The sequence below is a fragment of the Marmota monax genome, unplaced genomic scaffold, assembly GCF_021218885.2.
Source record: "Marmota monax isolate L192 unplaced genomic scaffold, Marmota_monax_Labrador192_F-V1.1 WCK01_AAM20220418_F8-fsc00008, whole genome shotgun sequence".
NCBI lineage: Eukaryota > Metazoa > Chordata > Mammalia > Rodentia > Sciuridae > Marmota > Marmota monax.
Genome location: NW_026694432.1, coordinates 23,606,091 through 23,619,743, shown reverse-complemented (window position 1 = coordinate 23,619,743; position 13,653 = coordinate 23,606,091). Strand labels below are relative to the sequence as shown.

Genomic DNA, 13,653 nt, shown 5'->3' with positions numbered 1-13,653 from the left:
CGGTGGAGTCCGTAGGGTTTCAACTGTCCCTCCTGCAGTCAGTGGCAGGCCCTGGTGAAACCACTCAGGTGAGCGCCATCGCCAGTGTCCAGGAGCGCTCAGGCCGAGTGAGCTGACAGAACGCTCCGGGGCCAGCCCTGTGCCTATCCAATGCTACCTGGAGACTTCGTAGCTGGGACCCCCCTGAAGTGTCCTGCCGCTCCCGCCAGCCCAGCCTGAGCAGCAGGGAGGAGCTGGGCCGTCTCTCTCCTCCTATTCTAACAGCCTACCACCACATTGGCTTTTTCAGCAGCTTTTGGCTTGTGGTCAACTCAAACCCCCAGATCTTTTTCACTGGGATGGCTGCCAAGCCACATCTTGTGCGTTTGATTTATGGCTTGGGTTAGCTGAGGCCTCCTCCTGCTCCCCAGAAGCCAACAGGAGGAGGAGGATGGTTTTTGTACCCAGAGGAGGGAGAACGATTCTAGTCCCCCCGCCCCCGTCGGGGACCTCAGTACGAATGTGGGAGAGGCCCCCTCCCCCCTGTTTGTATTTCCTGATTCCTCCTCCCTGAGGTGCCAAGTGCTGGGACCCCTCAAGTACAGTAGTCATTAGCATTCAAATCGTAGGTGCCGGGGCTCAAGGAGACCAACTTCTGGGTCACTGGGGGAAGCAGTGGTTCTAGAAAGCTCCCAAAGAAGATAGGGAGAGAGAGAGAGGCCAGCGCTGGAGGCCGAGGCCCCTGAGCTGGAGGTGTTGAGGCTGGAGGCTGGTGCATCGTTTCTCTGAGCTTCAGTTTCTGATCTGTGGAATGGGGGTGATGGATCTCGATGTCATGGTGTTGTTGGGACAAAGACAAGACGTCCCTTCTAGGCCACAGTCGTTCCTTCTGTCTGGGGTCATGTGTAGCTGGGGCACAAGGCGAGGGGGTACCCGGCACCCAGTACCACCCGGCTCTCAGTCCCTGACGTGACTCCTGAGGTCCTATCTTTAGGGAGCCCTCGCCGCCCCGCCCCCAGCACCGTTAGAATTTGTTGCCAAAGTCTCTGAGAAAGTTCCGGAGCCTGTAATGGTCTCCCCCAGGTCCCCACAAACTGTCTGCCTCTCCATTGCTTCCTGCCTCTGTCCCCCGCCCACTGGACCGTCCACTCCCCAGGGGCAGCAACCGCAGTCCCCACTGCCGCCGTTCCCGTGGCCCCAGAACCCAGCCGTGTGTAGAAGCCACGTTAGAGCTTGGGACCGTCCTGGGGACCTCAGCAGCAGGCCTCACCCAGTGGGCAGCGCAGGGTCCACCCAGAACCGGGAGAGAAGCCGAGTCGTTCCCCTCTGGCGGGAGCCAGGTACCTTTCCACCCGGGGCCCCTCGTCCCTCGCTCCTCAGGAGGGTGAGGAGGATGCAGGCGGCTCCCCGGTCCTCCAGCCCCAGCCTCCGCCCCGCCTCGCACAAGTTGCTTGAGCAAAACAGCTTCTGCCAGGGCTCCGTCTGGCTTTGTCACTTTGTCCACTGGCCTGGAAAAAAACTGTCCCCCAGGCTGGGACCTGCAGCAGCTGGCAAAGCTCAGCCCCCTCCTGCCCGGGGGCGCAGGGACAGGGCCCCTGGAAGGTGTGTGGCGGCCACCCCAGGGGGGCGCGGGCTGTTGCTTTAACCCACTCACCGAGCAGGTAAGGAATTCCAGACGCGTCCTCCGCTGACAGCTAATTGTGTCCTTTATTAATGACCCTGGCTTTCATGGGACACGGGGAGGGGGAGGAGGCAGACTTGGCCCCGGGGCTCCCGCAGGTGGGGCTGACAGCCACATTTCTGTCCCACAGAAGGGGAAGTGCTACGGGAGGTGACCCTGCTAGGCCCCCACCCGAGCTAGAGAGGGGAGGGGCCTTTCCCAGGCTCCCAACCCCAGCAGGGTGGCCAGGCCGACGCGATGACACGGGACTTGGGGGTCTGGCAGCCCCGTCCTGGGCCCTGACCCTGCCACCAGCCATGGCCCTAACGGGGACCCCTGCAGGAGACACGCGGCCACAGCTCCATCAAGGGCCTCGCCGCCTCCTGCGCCAGGCGCCCCACCTCCGGGACCCGCTCACCACCTGTCGGTACAGAGCCAGATGTGCCTGGGGGCCGGCCGGCCAGATGTGGCAGGCCTGTGAGCACATCCGGCTTCCCCCTGGGCTCGCGGTGACGGCTCCTTAACACTCGCTCTCCCAACATCCCAGTCCCAGGATTCCCGGCTGGGACGCCCCAGGCCTTGGTGCAGCGAGGGTCGCTGGTCGCTGGTCGCTGGTCGCTGGTCGCTGGCTGGGGCGAAGGGGGTTCCCGATCGATCACTCCTCTTTTTCTCAGGAAGGTGCGGTGTGTGGCATCAACCCAGTGATGGGTGGGGAGGGGTGATGGACAAGGGTGAAAGCAGGAAGCCAGTCAGGAGGCCACCCAATATGATGCCATTACTCCCCTCAGCCTCTTTCTTCCCTCCAAATCTGGGTGTCAGATCCCTGGGCTGCTGCCCCAGCTTTGTCGATGCTGACTCGCTGTGTGACCTCAGGCAAGTGACTATCTCTGTCTGGGCCGTGTATTCTGTTTAGCCTAGAATATGGTGGAAGCTCTGTGACCCCTCCTGCCTCTCCCGTCTCCCCTCCTGCCTCCCCCAGCCGTGACCTTCATGCTCCAGCGACCCTGCACATTTCCAGTCCCCCTCTGCCCAGGCTGCCCCTCTGCCCCGAGCACCCCCCGCTGCAGCCCTGCGCTGGGAAGGACCTGCCTTTCACCAGGCCACCTGCTCGGGTGTTGTCTCCTCCAGGAAGTGGCTTCGGGTTCCAGCTGCCTCTTGGAGCGGCTGAAGGGTTGGAGCCGCCGTTTCCTGTGAGATGGACGGAGTCCCTACTCCCGGGTCTGGGGACGATGCAGCGCCATCGTAAGGCACTCGGTCAGCCCCTGGCACTTGGGAACGGCCGGGGATCTTGGGGTCAGAGGCTAGTGGCAGAAGGACCCCAGGCGGGTGACGCTCCACTGGGTGGCCCCAGGTCCCTGTAACAGCTCCAGCCAGATCCCAGGACAAGCTCCCAGCAGCCCAGGTGCCACCGGGATCCTGTCACCCTCTGTCCCCAGCCCCTCCCTCGCTCCCCGCCGCCACCAGGACCTGGTCAACCAACACCGCGCAGCGGCCAGGCAGCCCTTGGAAATGTCCTTAATTGCTTCACCAGAGCGGGAGTCACCCCGCAGGCAGATAATTAAAAAGTTCAGAGCTTGATTAATTGGGAGGAAATTGGAGGAATGGGGCGGCCTGCTGGGCTGGCGGGCGGGCCCCCACGGGAGTGGGGCGCGCCAAAGGGAGGCACAGGGCTGGGCCGGGCTGACTTGGGGTCCAGGGCTGGGGGACGGCCATGAAACACCCCCATGCGCCTCTGCAGGCCGTGGGCGCCACATCTTGCGTCCTCACAGACCAAGCTCTGTCCCCGGAGCCCCCTCCCCTCGCCTGGGGAACCGACGCCGTGGTCACTCTGCGCAGTGGCCCTGGCCAGGGGACCTAGGACCTTCCAGACCACCATCCAGGGAGCCGTTCCCAGTTCCTGCTCGGTGCGTGCCCTGCCCGGTGGCCAGCAGGGTGGTCAGCAGCTGCCCACAGGAAGCTCACAGCTGGGTGGGGGAGGGAGGGGGCAGGCAGATGTTAAGGGAGGCCGAGGGGGAGGTGGGTGGGCTCCTGAAAGCCATCGGCAGGGCACAGGGAGCAGCGCTGGGGCGTCCAGCAGCCTGGGATGAAACCCCCGGGGCCACACACAAGCTGGCTGACCTTGAGCACCAGATTCCACCATGTGGGCCATTGTCACCCCTCGGCCACGAGCTGGGACACCCATCCTCTCTGCTGCTGGCCTGGTAGGGGAGGCAGACGACGATGACAACCCGGGCGGCGGGGCGGTGGCAGAGCCCCGGGAGGGGAAGCCTCCCTTCGGGACTGAAGGCTGCTCAGGCAGAGGCTGAGATGGAGGACCGGAGTCAGCCGGCGGGCACTGGGACAGCCTGCAGGGCAGAGGGACCTGCCTGAGCGAGGGCTCCAGAGACCCAGAGCAGGGACACTGCTGCCTCCAGGGCCAGAGCCCGGGGCGTGGGTGGGAACCTGAGGCCTAGAGGGGAGGCCTGGCCGAATGGAGTCCCCCAGGCACAGGGGAGCCACCAGAGGGTCTGGAGCCGGGCAGTGACTGGACAGAGGGCAGGTCCAGGCACCCGGTGCCTCCCTCAGGCAAAGGAGGCGTGTGGACTCCTTCTGCCTCTGACCTCTGTGTCCTGCTAGCGGCTGACATGGTCCCCAGCCCCATCCCAGCCACAGCATGTGGGGGGGGCCGGTGACTGACATCCCCTGAGCACTCCCTGGGCGCTGCCACCATGGGGACACAGCACCGGGGCCCCTCTGCCTAGGGAAGGAGTGAGAGGGTGGGAGGGACATGCTTCATCCAGGGACACTGAGGACCTGGGGGCAGACATTTCAGAAAGAAAATAGACAGTGGGATCCTGTCATCTGGCCCTAGATCCCATGTGAATTTGGACAGGGTTCCCCCGCCCTCGGTGTCCTCATCTCTAAAATGGGGTCAGCACCCTCTCCTGCACAGGGAGGTCATCGGGCCCGCGGAGGTCACAGCCCTGGGTGCCTCTTAGGCCCACCGACTGGAACAGAGACACTCCTCTCTGTCCCCGGGGCCACCACCAGCTCTGTTCATGGCCCAGAGGGTCCAGCACCCGGCCCAGCCCAGCCCAGGGGGACAGGTCAACCTGCAGAGTGTGAAGCCCTCAGCACCCCCAGCCGCAGAGCACGCAGACCCGCCCTGGCACGGGCTCAGGGGAGCCTCGGAAAACAAACGAGTCTCAAACGCGGGGCCAGCGCCTGCGCCCGCGCCCGTCCACCGCCAGAGCCCGGCTGCTCGGGCGGAGGCAGAGGTGCCCAGCCAGTGCTGGCCTCTGCGGGGGTGTGGAGCCCTGGAGCCCCGAGGAGGTGGGCAGCAGCCACGAGGTCCAGTGGGGAAGGTGCAGCCCCTGCTCTGCCCCCAGGGTCCTGATGTCCTGGCGCCTGGCGTCTGCGACAGGCTCGAGAAATGCCTCACCACATCCCCAGCCGGGCCTGACCTCCCGGGGACAGGGACCTGTCTGGTCCCCCTCTGCAGCTCCAGGCGCGTGGCAAGCTCAGGCCTGGAACAGATGGTGCAGGCTGGCCATCCCTGATCTGAAATCCAAAATGCTCCCAAATCCAGAACCTTGCAGCGCTAACCTGACACCACGGGAGGAAACCTCACGCGGGAAGCTGTCCCGGGGACACCATTGTTTGAAATAGTGGGAGATTCCTTTCAGGCTAGGAGTTTGAGGTGCATGTGAAACTCAAATGGATTTTGTGGGTCCCCTGCCCAAGACATCTATCCAGGTATGTGCTAATGTTCTCAAGTCTGAACTCCCAAACTCTCCCGAGCCACACCTTTCAGATGAGGGATCCTTAACCTGTGCGATGGTAGCTCACCGTGAGCCAGGAAACCGCTGTGTGGGCGCTTGTCTTTGACTATCTCCTGTAATCCTCTCAACAGATATAGAGTCAGTATTGTTATCATCCTCGTTATGTGGACAGGAAACCGAGGCACAGAGAGGTTAGGGGAGTTCCCCATGGTCACACAGTAAAGGAGAGGCATTGACTTTACTCAGAGTGGGGAGCAGGAGGTGGAATGCAAGTGCGGGCAGCCGACTTTTCAGGTGCCACCTCCACCTGGAGCCACAGACAGCCCTCGACCACAGGACCCCCAGGGAGACGTGCTCCTGCCAACCCCGCTGTGTCTGGCACACGAGGCCTGACTGAGCGGTTGACTCCAAGGTGGCATCAGCCGTCTCTGGGAGGAGAGGGGTGAGCAGAGGCAGCAGGCCAGCCACTCAGTGCCAATTAGCAGCCCCGCCGTGCCAGGCCCAGATGGAGCCCGCTCGGCCTGACTCGGGGCTCACTTGGTCAATTATCACCTATCCCCGGAGCCCAGGGGGCAGCGGGGAGAAAATCTGTTTCCCTGTAATCCTCCTCTCCGTCCCCAGCTGGCGGCCTGCCGTCCCCGCCCAGGGCTACCTGGCCCAGGGTACAGGCGTCCACAGAAGGCCAGGCCGGCTGGCTGCTCCGTGGCGGAGCCCTGGGTTTGAGCACCAGGCTTTGCCTCTGTCTTGCCCAGTGATCCCGGTCAGCCTGACAAGATGGTCTCCAGCCTGGGATTCGGCCTCTTGATGATTTCTGCATCTGAACACAAGGTCTTTGAAGTCAGAGACCAGAAGTCCGACCCCAGCCCTGCCATTCGCTAGCTGTGTGGCCTCCGGGTGATGGCTTCACCCCTCTGAGCCTCAGTCTCCTTATCTGTAAAATGGGAATGATAATGGTACCTACTTCAGTGGGCAGAGATGAATTAAGAGAGAATTAGGTAAGTCCCTAGCGTGGGGCAGCACGGGGGCCCAGCACCTGGGAAGTGTCTAAAAAGCGAGAGTTGTTATGTCCTCACGGGGCAGATGAGCATCGATAGGCAGCGTCTCCGTAGCCTGTGCTGAGGGCTTCGTGCAGACCAACGCCCCAAGCCCACAGCCCGGCCCTCCACTTGCTCTCTGTCCAAGGACAGACCTGCCGTTCAGCAGATGGAGTTGGCTGAGCACCTACTACGTGCCCGATCCTGTGCCAGGGAGAGTGGAGGCTCAACCCCTCCTCCAGCCAAAGCTGACTAACCAGTGGGCAGGACAAAGATAAGCCCAGGTCGGGCAAGCCCAGGTGGTGGCATGGTCTGTGTCGGCCCAGGTTGCGAGAGCCCCGTGGGCGCACGTTTCTTCCGTGTTCCGCCATCTCAGGTTGGGAGCTTGGAATTCGGCCTGGTGGAGAGCACACACCCCAGGAAACGGCAGACACTCCATTATTTCCTGCGCGCCCTCCACTGGCAGATCCGCCAATCCTCAGGCTAAGGGGAGGCCCGGTAGGGCGTGGGGCACGGGGCAGAGCCGGGATGTCTGGGCAGCTCACAGGTTGACACACTGTGTCTAGTGCAATTGCTAATTGTGACGGGGTCCTCAGAGGAACAGGGCCGGAGGCGGGCAGGAGGCGCTTGAGCCCGGGGTGTCCGTGTGGCCCTAGGAGGTCCTGGAGGAGGAAAAGGAGCCCGTCCTGGGGGGAGCAGGGGGAGTGTCCAAGCCCAGGGCACAGGGTGGCCAAAGATCAGGAGGTGGGAACCGCCTGGTGACCCGCAGGCTGCAGCCCACGGGGTGGGGGTGGCTGGCAGTGGCAGGGAGACCCTCGGGGCGACCCAGGGCCTGGTGGCAGGGCTGGGCGACGTGACGTGAAGGGCAGGAGGGAGCCCTGGGCGAGTGCAGCTGTGATTCCCCATCAACCTCACGGGGATGGGCGGGAGGCAGAGTGGCCCGTCCCTGGGAGCCCGTCACCCACAGCACGTCTGCTCTGCCTGCTCCCTTTGCAGAGGGGGAGGCTGAGTCAAGGGGCGAGAAGGCCTGTCCAGGCTGACCCGGGCCTGCGGCTCCCGTCCTCTGGCTTCTTCCCGTGTCTGCACCTGAGACCCAGATGCCGGCAGGAGGGGCGCCTGCCTGGTCCCAAGAAACTGGAGCAGTGCGCTGTCTGGGCACTGGGCTCGGCGGCCACCAGACCCCTCTAGGAGAGGGCGCTGTGGCTGGGGGGCTGAGCCCCGGCACACACCAGGTGGCACAGTGGCCCTGCACCAGGTCCGCCTCTGCCTCCCGCGTCCATCCATCCATCCGTGCGCTCCGCTCTGGGCCTCGGTCTCCCCACAGGCCAACAAAAGAGTTGATCTGGACACTCCCCCAGCTCCTCCGGCATCAGCCGGTCCCACCCGAGAGCGCTGGCACCGTGGGGGGGGGGGAGCTTATAGCTCAGCCGGGCACCAAACCCTGCCGGGGTCTCACGGAGACTTCCTGGAACAGGTGGGGTCGGGGGCCTTCCAGGCGGTGAGGCCAGGGTGGACAGAGGCCAGAGGCATGGGTGGGCCTGGGACGGTGACTTCACACTAGAGAGGGGCAGCGCCAGCCCAGGGGGCGCACGGGGCCCTGAGGAGCTCCTGCCTCCCCTGGCGACGAGACTCATCGTGAGTGTTTGGAATTGCGGCTTCGTGGGGACATTAGCACAGATGGCCAGCTTACCTGCCCAGAGTGCACAGTTTAATGGACTTAGAGCATCCACAGAATCACGCAAGCATCCCCACAATCAATTTTAAAACACTTTTGTCACCCCCAAAGAAACCCTGCTACCCATTAGCAGACATCTCCCGTTCTCCCCCAGCCCCTGCCCTGGGCAGGCACACATCGACTTTCTGTCTCTTCGATGCACCTCCCTGGACCCATTTCCTATAAATGGAACCACACTTTGGTGCCTGGCTTCTTTCCCAGTAAGCAGCGTCTCCGGGTTTGCCCATCCGGGAGCCTGTATCAGTCTGTCGCTCCTTTTTATGGCTGAATAATATTCCACTGTCTGCCACTGTGCGTTGTCAAGTGGTGTGGAAAGGTTTGCCTCAGAGAGCCTGCTCTGGAGAGTGGGCGGGGAGGCCAGATGGCCCTGCGAGCTGGGGAGTGGGTGGGAAGAGCTTTCTAGATGCCTGCGGGGGCGGGAAGCAGCCTCAAAGAGCAGGGATAGGACCTGCTGAGGAGGAAAGACCTGGTAATTGACAGGCGGCAGGGGGTGAAGGGGGGAGGACAGCAGGCCGCTTCCCGGGACAGAGATGAGCAGGTTTTAGGAAACTCGGTGCCAGCCGCCAGATAGACTGCTGCGGAGGGTGGATCAGGGGAGCCTGAGAGGGGCTGAGGCTCGGAGGCGAGAGGGCAGGGGAAGACGGGCCAGATGGAGGGGCTGGCACGGCCCAAGGAGAGAGCCGCCCCCTCCAATGGGCCCAGGAACTGGCCAGCGGATGAGCAGGCCCCTGAGCTGGGCAGGCGCTCTCTGGGAGGCGCCAGGAGCCTCCTGACCTGGGGCTGCGACCCCCGGGCCTCTGTCAGGAGGGAGGCTCTGGACCCTCCCCGGGGCCTAGGCCAACACTGGGGGTCCGGAAGTTCGCACAGGTCAACCCTTGGGCCAGGGCCAGGCGTCACACGGAGACAGTGGATGCCAGCCATGTGCACCCTGAGCCCTGGCTCCCGGTGCTCACGGCGGAGGCCCCTCGCCTTCCCGGCCTGGTCATTGGCCTGGTCACAGGGGCCTGGTGGGTCGTGTCAAAGTCCTGGCTGAGCCCACGGGGCCTGGTCAGGGATGCCTCAGCCGGGCGGGTGCCAGGTCGCTCTGGAGCCACCTCACAGAAGTTCCCCCAAGAGGCAGAAAGGCAGGGTCCGGCCAGGTTTAGGTTCCTCAGTGAGCACCCCCTTCCTCCACTGAGCCCCAGGACTGGAGCGGCAGCCCCTCCTCGACCCTGCTCCAGGTCCTGCGCTCACTGGAGTCCCCCTAGGTGGCAGGTCCTCTGTTTACCCACTGCTGAGAAAATTGCAGCTCAGAGAGGTCGAACAACTCATCCAAGGTTGCATAGCACCTGGGCAGGAAATGTGCTCCAGGGCAGGGGCTTATAGATGAGTTAGCAGCATTTCATCCCAAGGACGATCTTGTCCTCCAGAGCTCTCTCCTGCCCGCCCACTCCCCCACCCTCACTCAGTCCCTCTGAGGCATCACAGCAGACCTGGGGTGCTGAACCCCCAAAGGCTGAGGCTGGGAGACGGATAGCACTGAGCTCTCTACCACCTGACTCCCCGCCCAGGAGCCACAGGAAGGGGAGGGAGGAGGCAAATACGTGTGCCTCCAGTGGAACCTCACCCTGTGCTCCGAGCTGCAGGGCCTGGACCCCAGAGTGGGGCCAAGGCCACCGTCCTTGGGCCAGCCCAGAATGACAAGGGTAGGCCAAGTGCAAACACTGCCCCCTCAGGCTGTCCTTGGTACTGCAGGCCCCTGCAGTTAATAAATGAGTCGACCTGGGCACTAAATTCTGTAAGGACTTAGGTGCCCCTTACACGTTTATGCTAAATAAATGGCCACCTGCAGAAAGGGGCCTTCGAGTCATAGTTTTATGAATAGTAAAACTGAGTCTTCGAGTGGTTAAGCCACTTGTCTAGGGCCACACGGTAAGTAAAAGACGGAGCAGGGACTCGGGCAGGTGTGTGTGAGCCCAAGGGCAGCACCCTCTGCTCACCACGTCCCTCTCTACTGACCCTGTGCTGTCGTAGGAGTTCTCTTCTGTAATGTAACCCCCTCCTGGTCTGGAACCCAGGAATCTAGCTATGAGCTAGTGGCCGGTGGCCAGCTGGACGTCAGAAAGCAAGAACGGACCTTGGACACGGCCTCGGACTCCTTCAGGGGCCTCCCAACGAGGCCAGGGTGGACCCTCGAGGCTGCGGCACAGCCAAGCTGGGCACGGAGGGAAGATACGGGCCCGGCCAACCCAGTCAGCTCAGGGAAAGAAGCCAGGTGCTCTAGAACCTTCCGGATGGAGCCAGAGCTGCCCCATTAGACCTGGAGTCCCCAGAACTTCGGGAGGTGGTTCCCAGCATCAGGTCCTGGTGTTGTGAACTCCCGGGGTCTCACCTGGTTCCCTGATGACCCCCTCGTCTTCTCCCCCAGGTTGTCCCTCGGGAACCTTCAAGGCCAACCAAGGGGACGAGGCCTGCACGCACTGCCCCATCAACAGCCGGACCACCTCGGAAGGGGCCACCAACTGTGTCTGCCGCAATGGCTACTACAGAGCTGACCTGGACCCCCTGGACATGCCCTGCACAAGTACGCTCGAGGGCGCACCTACCGGACGGCTGGGACAGGGCGGGAGGCTGCCGAGAGCGCCGAGCACCTGGGGTGGCACTGCTGCCCACGGTGGACACCATGGAGTTGGCCTCTGTCTCCTGACGCCCTCTGCTCAGGCGCTGGGAGGATAAAGTCAAGGTCTCCATTCACAGAGGGGCCGGGGAGGTGAGGCTCCGCAGCAGAGCCAGCACAGTGGGGCGGGGGTCCTGCGGCACAGAAGGCTGCCGGTATCCTAACCTGCAGCGGCTGTCAGAACCACAGGCCAGGGTTCTCCAGGTAAGGGTGACCAAGAGGGCAGTTTCATAACCCCAGTACCAGTCAGGAACGGCAGTCAGCTATAAATAACAGAGCTGATCCCAGTGGCTTAAACCATGCAGATTTGTTCTCTTCCATGCAAGGAGCCCAGGGCAGGCCGTCCTGGGATAGTAAGAAAATTATGACGACTAATGGGATGTGGTTCTTTCTACCAGCCATAACATGTGGTTTCTATCCTTAAAGTCGCTTCATAGTCCAACATGGCTGCTGTCGCTCCAGCCATCATACACATTCTAGGCAGTAGAAAGGGAAAAGGCCAAAAGGAACTTCCTGTTCCTGTCTGTCTCTCTTTTAAGATTCAGCCTTATTTAATAGCTTCTGACCTTTGTGATTGGCCAGCACTTAATCACAGAAGCCTGGGAAACATAGTCTTTAGCTGGACATATTGCTACCCTGAGTAAAGTTGGGTTCTTATGTGAGGAAAGAGGGGGAGATAGATATTATACGGGTATCCGGCACACAAAACCCTGTCCCTAGTAACACATATTCAGAGACTGGGGCCCAGGAGGAAGGGTTTCAGCAGATCCACAGCAGGATAACTCAGATTCTAGAAACTCCATCAGGTGAGGATTTGGAAGAGCCCTTTGGGAGGCCTGGGCTGGGGCCCGGCAGTGGGCAGAGGGTCTCTTAGGGGACAGCACCCACAGCCCCCACTGACTCACGCACTCCCCCCCCCAGCCATCCCCTCCGCCCCCCAGGCTGTGATCTCCAGTGTCAACGAGACCTCCCTCATGCTGGAATGGACCCCTCCACGCGACTCCGGGGGCCGCGAGGATCTCGTCTACAACATTATCTGCAAGAGCTGTGGCTCCGGCCGGGGCGCTTGCACCCGCTGTGGGGACAACGTGCAGTACGCGCCCCGCCAGCTGGGCCTGACGGAGCCGCGCATCTACATCAGCGACCTGCTGGCCCATACCCAGTACACCTTCGAGATCCAGGCCGTGAATGGCGTCACCGACCAGAGCCCCTTCTCGCCCCAGTTCGCCTCGGTGAACATCACCACCAACCAAGCAGGTGAGCCACGGGGGCGGGGGTGGCGCTGTGCCAAGTGACCCTGCCAGTCCTCGGGGAAGACTCCCTCCGTCTGCAGAGGGAGCTCTTCTTTTCAAAGGCTGTGCCTGGGATACACACCCTGGAGAGTCGGTGTCCCTCTCCATTGGTGGCACTTAGAACAATGCCACCTTCTGTGGAATGTATACTACTGGAGGTTAAGGTTTGGCTGATGTAACAAAAAGCCCCAATGTTCAGTGGCTTAAAGAACATGAAAATGTATTTCCCTCTCATGGAAGAGTCCAGAGGTGAGCAGTTCAGGAGGGCAGGTGGTCCCCAGGAGACTCGGGGACCCAGGTTCCTCTCGTGTCGTCCCCTCCCCCCCTGTGGCTCCTCTGTGTGGTAGGAGAGTGTGAGGAGGGGGAGACCCGGGCAGACAGGTGTTTCAAGACACGTTGGCAGGAGTCGTACCCATGGCTCCTGGGCATCCTGTGGGAAAGGCCTTGGTCACGTGGCCTCCCAGGGAGCAGGGGTGTCACCTCAGGCTGGACTTGAGCCCTTTGTCATGGTGGAAGGGAGAAGGGCCAACACCCAGCAGCTCCCACAGGGCTTCAGCCCACTCTGGTCTCTCGATAGATGCACAGCAGGAGGGGTCACAGTCTAGAGACACCTCTCCTCCCCTGAGGCTCACCTTCAGTGGTCCTGTGGCCCCGACTCGCTCACACACATGCACACACGCACACACACACACATAGTGGCCAGCCAGTGCAGCCTCCCCCTCACCCCCTCCTCTGGGGCTGGTCTCCACCATGACGGCCACCCTCAGGCTCACCTGAGACCTCTAGTGTCCAGCAATGCCCACCTCCCAGCCTCCCGGCCCCCATGAGACCACCAGCCACACCACGGTGCCCAGGTGGAAGGTCCCCTGATGGACACTGTGCCTGTGACCCTGTTATTCACTCACACACTGTGCTGACCCCCTGCAGTGAGCAGGGCCAAGGAGCCAAGGGCGGCCAGGGGAGGGCCAGCGGCCACTCTGCTGTCTTCCAGGGCTGAGCGCCCGTAGCAGGCACGCAGAGGTCCCGAGGGGGAGGCCGGGGCCGGCCCTGGAAGGCCTCCTGGAGGAGGCAGGACTCGGCCTGCAGTTGGAAGGACCAACAGTAGAAAGACATGGAGTCCCCAGGCCCGAGAGGGTGCCCGGCAGCGCCACCCAGTGGACAGGTGCTCTCCACGCCCCACCTCCAGGGGACCCCAATCTCACAGATGAGATTGTCCCCATCTCACAGATGGCACTTGGAGGAGTCACAATCAGAACCGGCCAGGACTCCGCACGTGGGTGAAGTCCGGGCTGCGTCCAGGGACCTGGAGTCCACTGAGGGTCTGGCTGTGATGGGGGGGGTGAGAATGTGTGGGTGTGTCACCCTGTGTGTGTGACCCACGTGACTGTGGCCGTGTGGCCTCTTATTTATACTGACATTTGCGGACAGGGGTGTGTCTCGCTCTGGGCCCTGGGAGAGGGGCTGAGGCGTGTGTCCACTTGGGTCCACACAGCTGAATGTGGCTCTGCTGTCCCTGGCGGTGTCTGAGGGGTGTGG

The 13,653-nt window shown here is 62.4% G+C and overlaps 1 protein-coding gene across 1 annotated transcript in view; it reads left to right on the top strand.

The window, feature by feature from the left end:
• Ephb2 (EPH receptor B2) overlaps positions 1-13,653 on the top strand; it is a 148,693-nt gene that overhangs the window by 103,392 nt on the left and 31,648 nt on the right. Inside the window, exons 4-5 of the mRNA XM_046468656.2 lie at positions 10,577-10,732; positions 11,747-12,082. Coding sequence (XP_046324612.2) covers positions 10,577-10,732; positions 11,747-12,082 — 492 coding nt within the window. The remainder of the gene's footprint in view (positions 1-10,576; positions 10,733-11,746; positions 12,083-13,653) is intronic.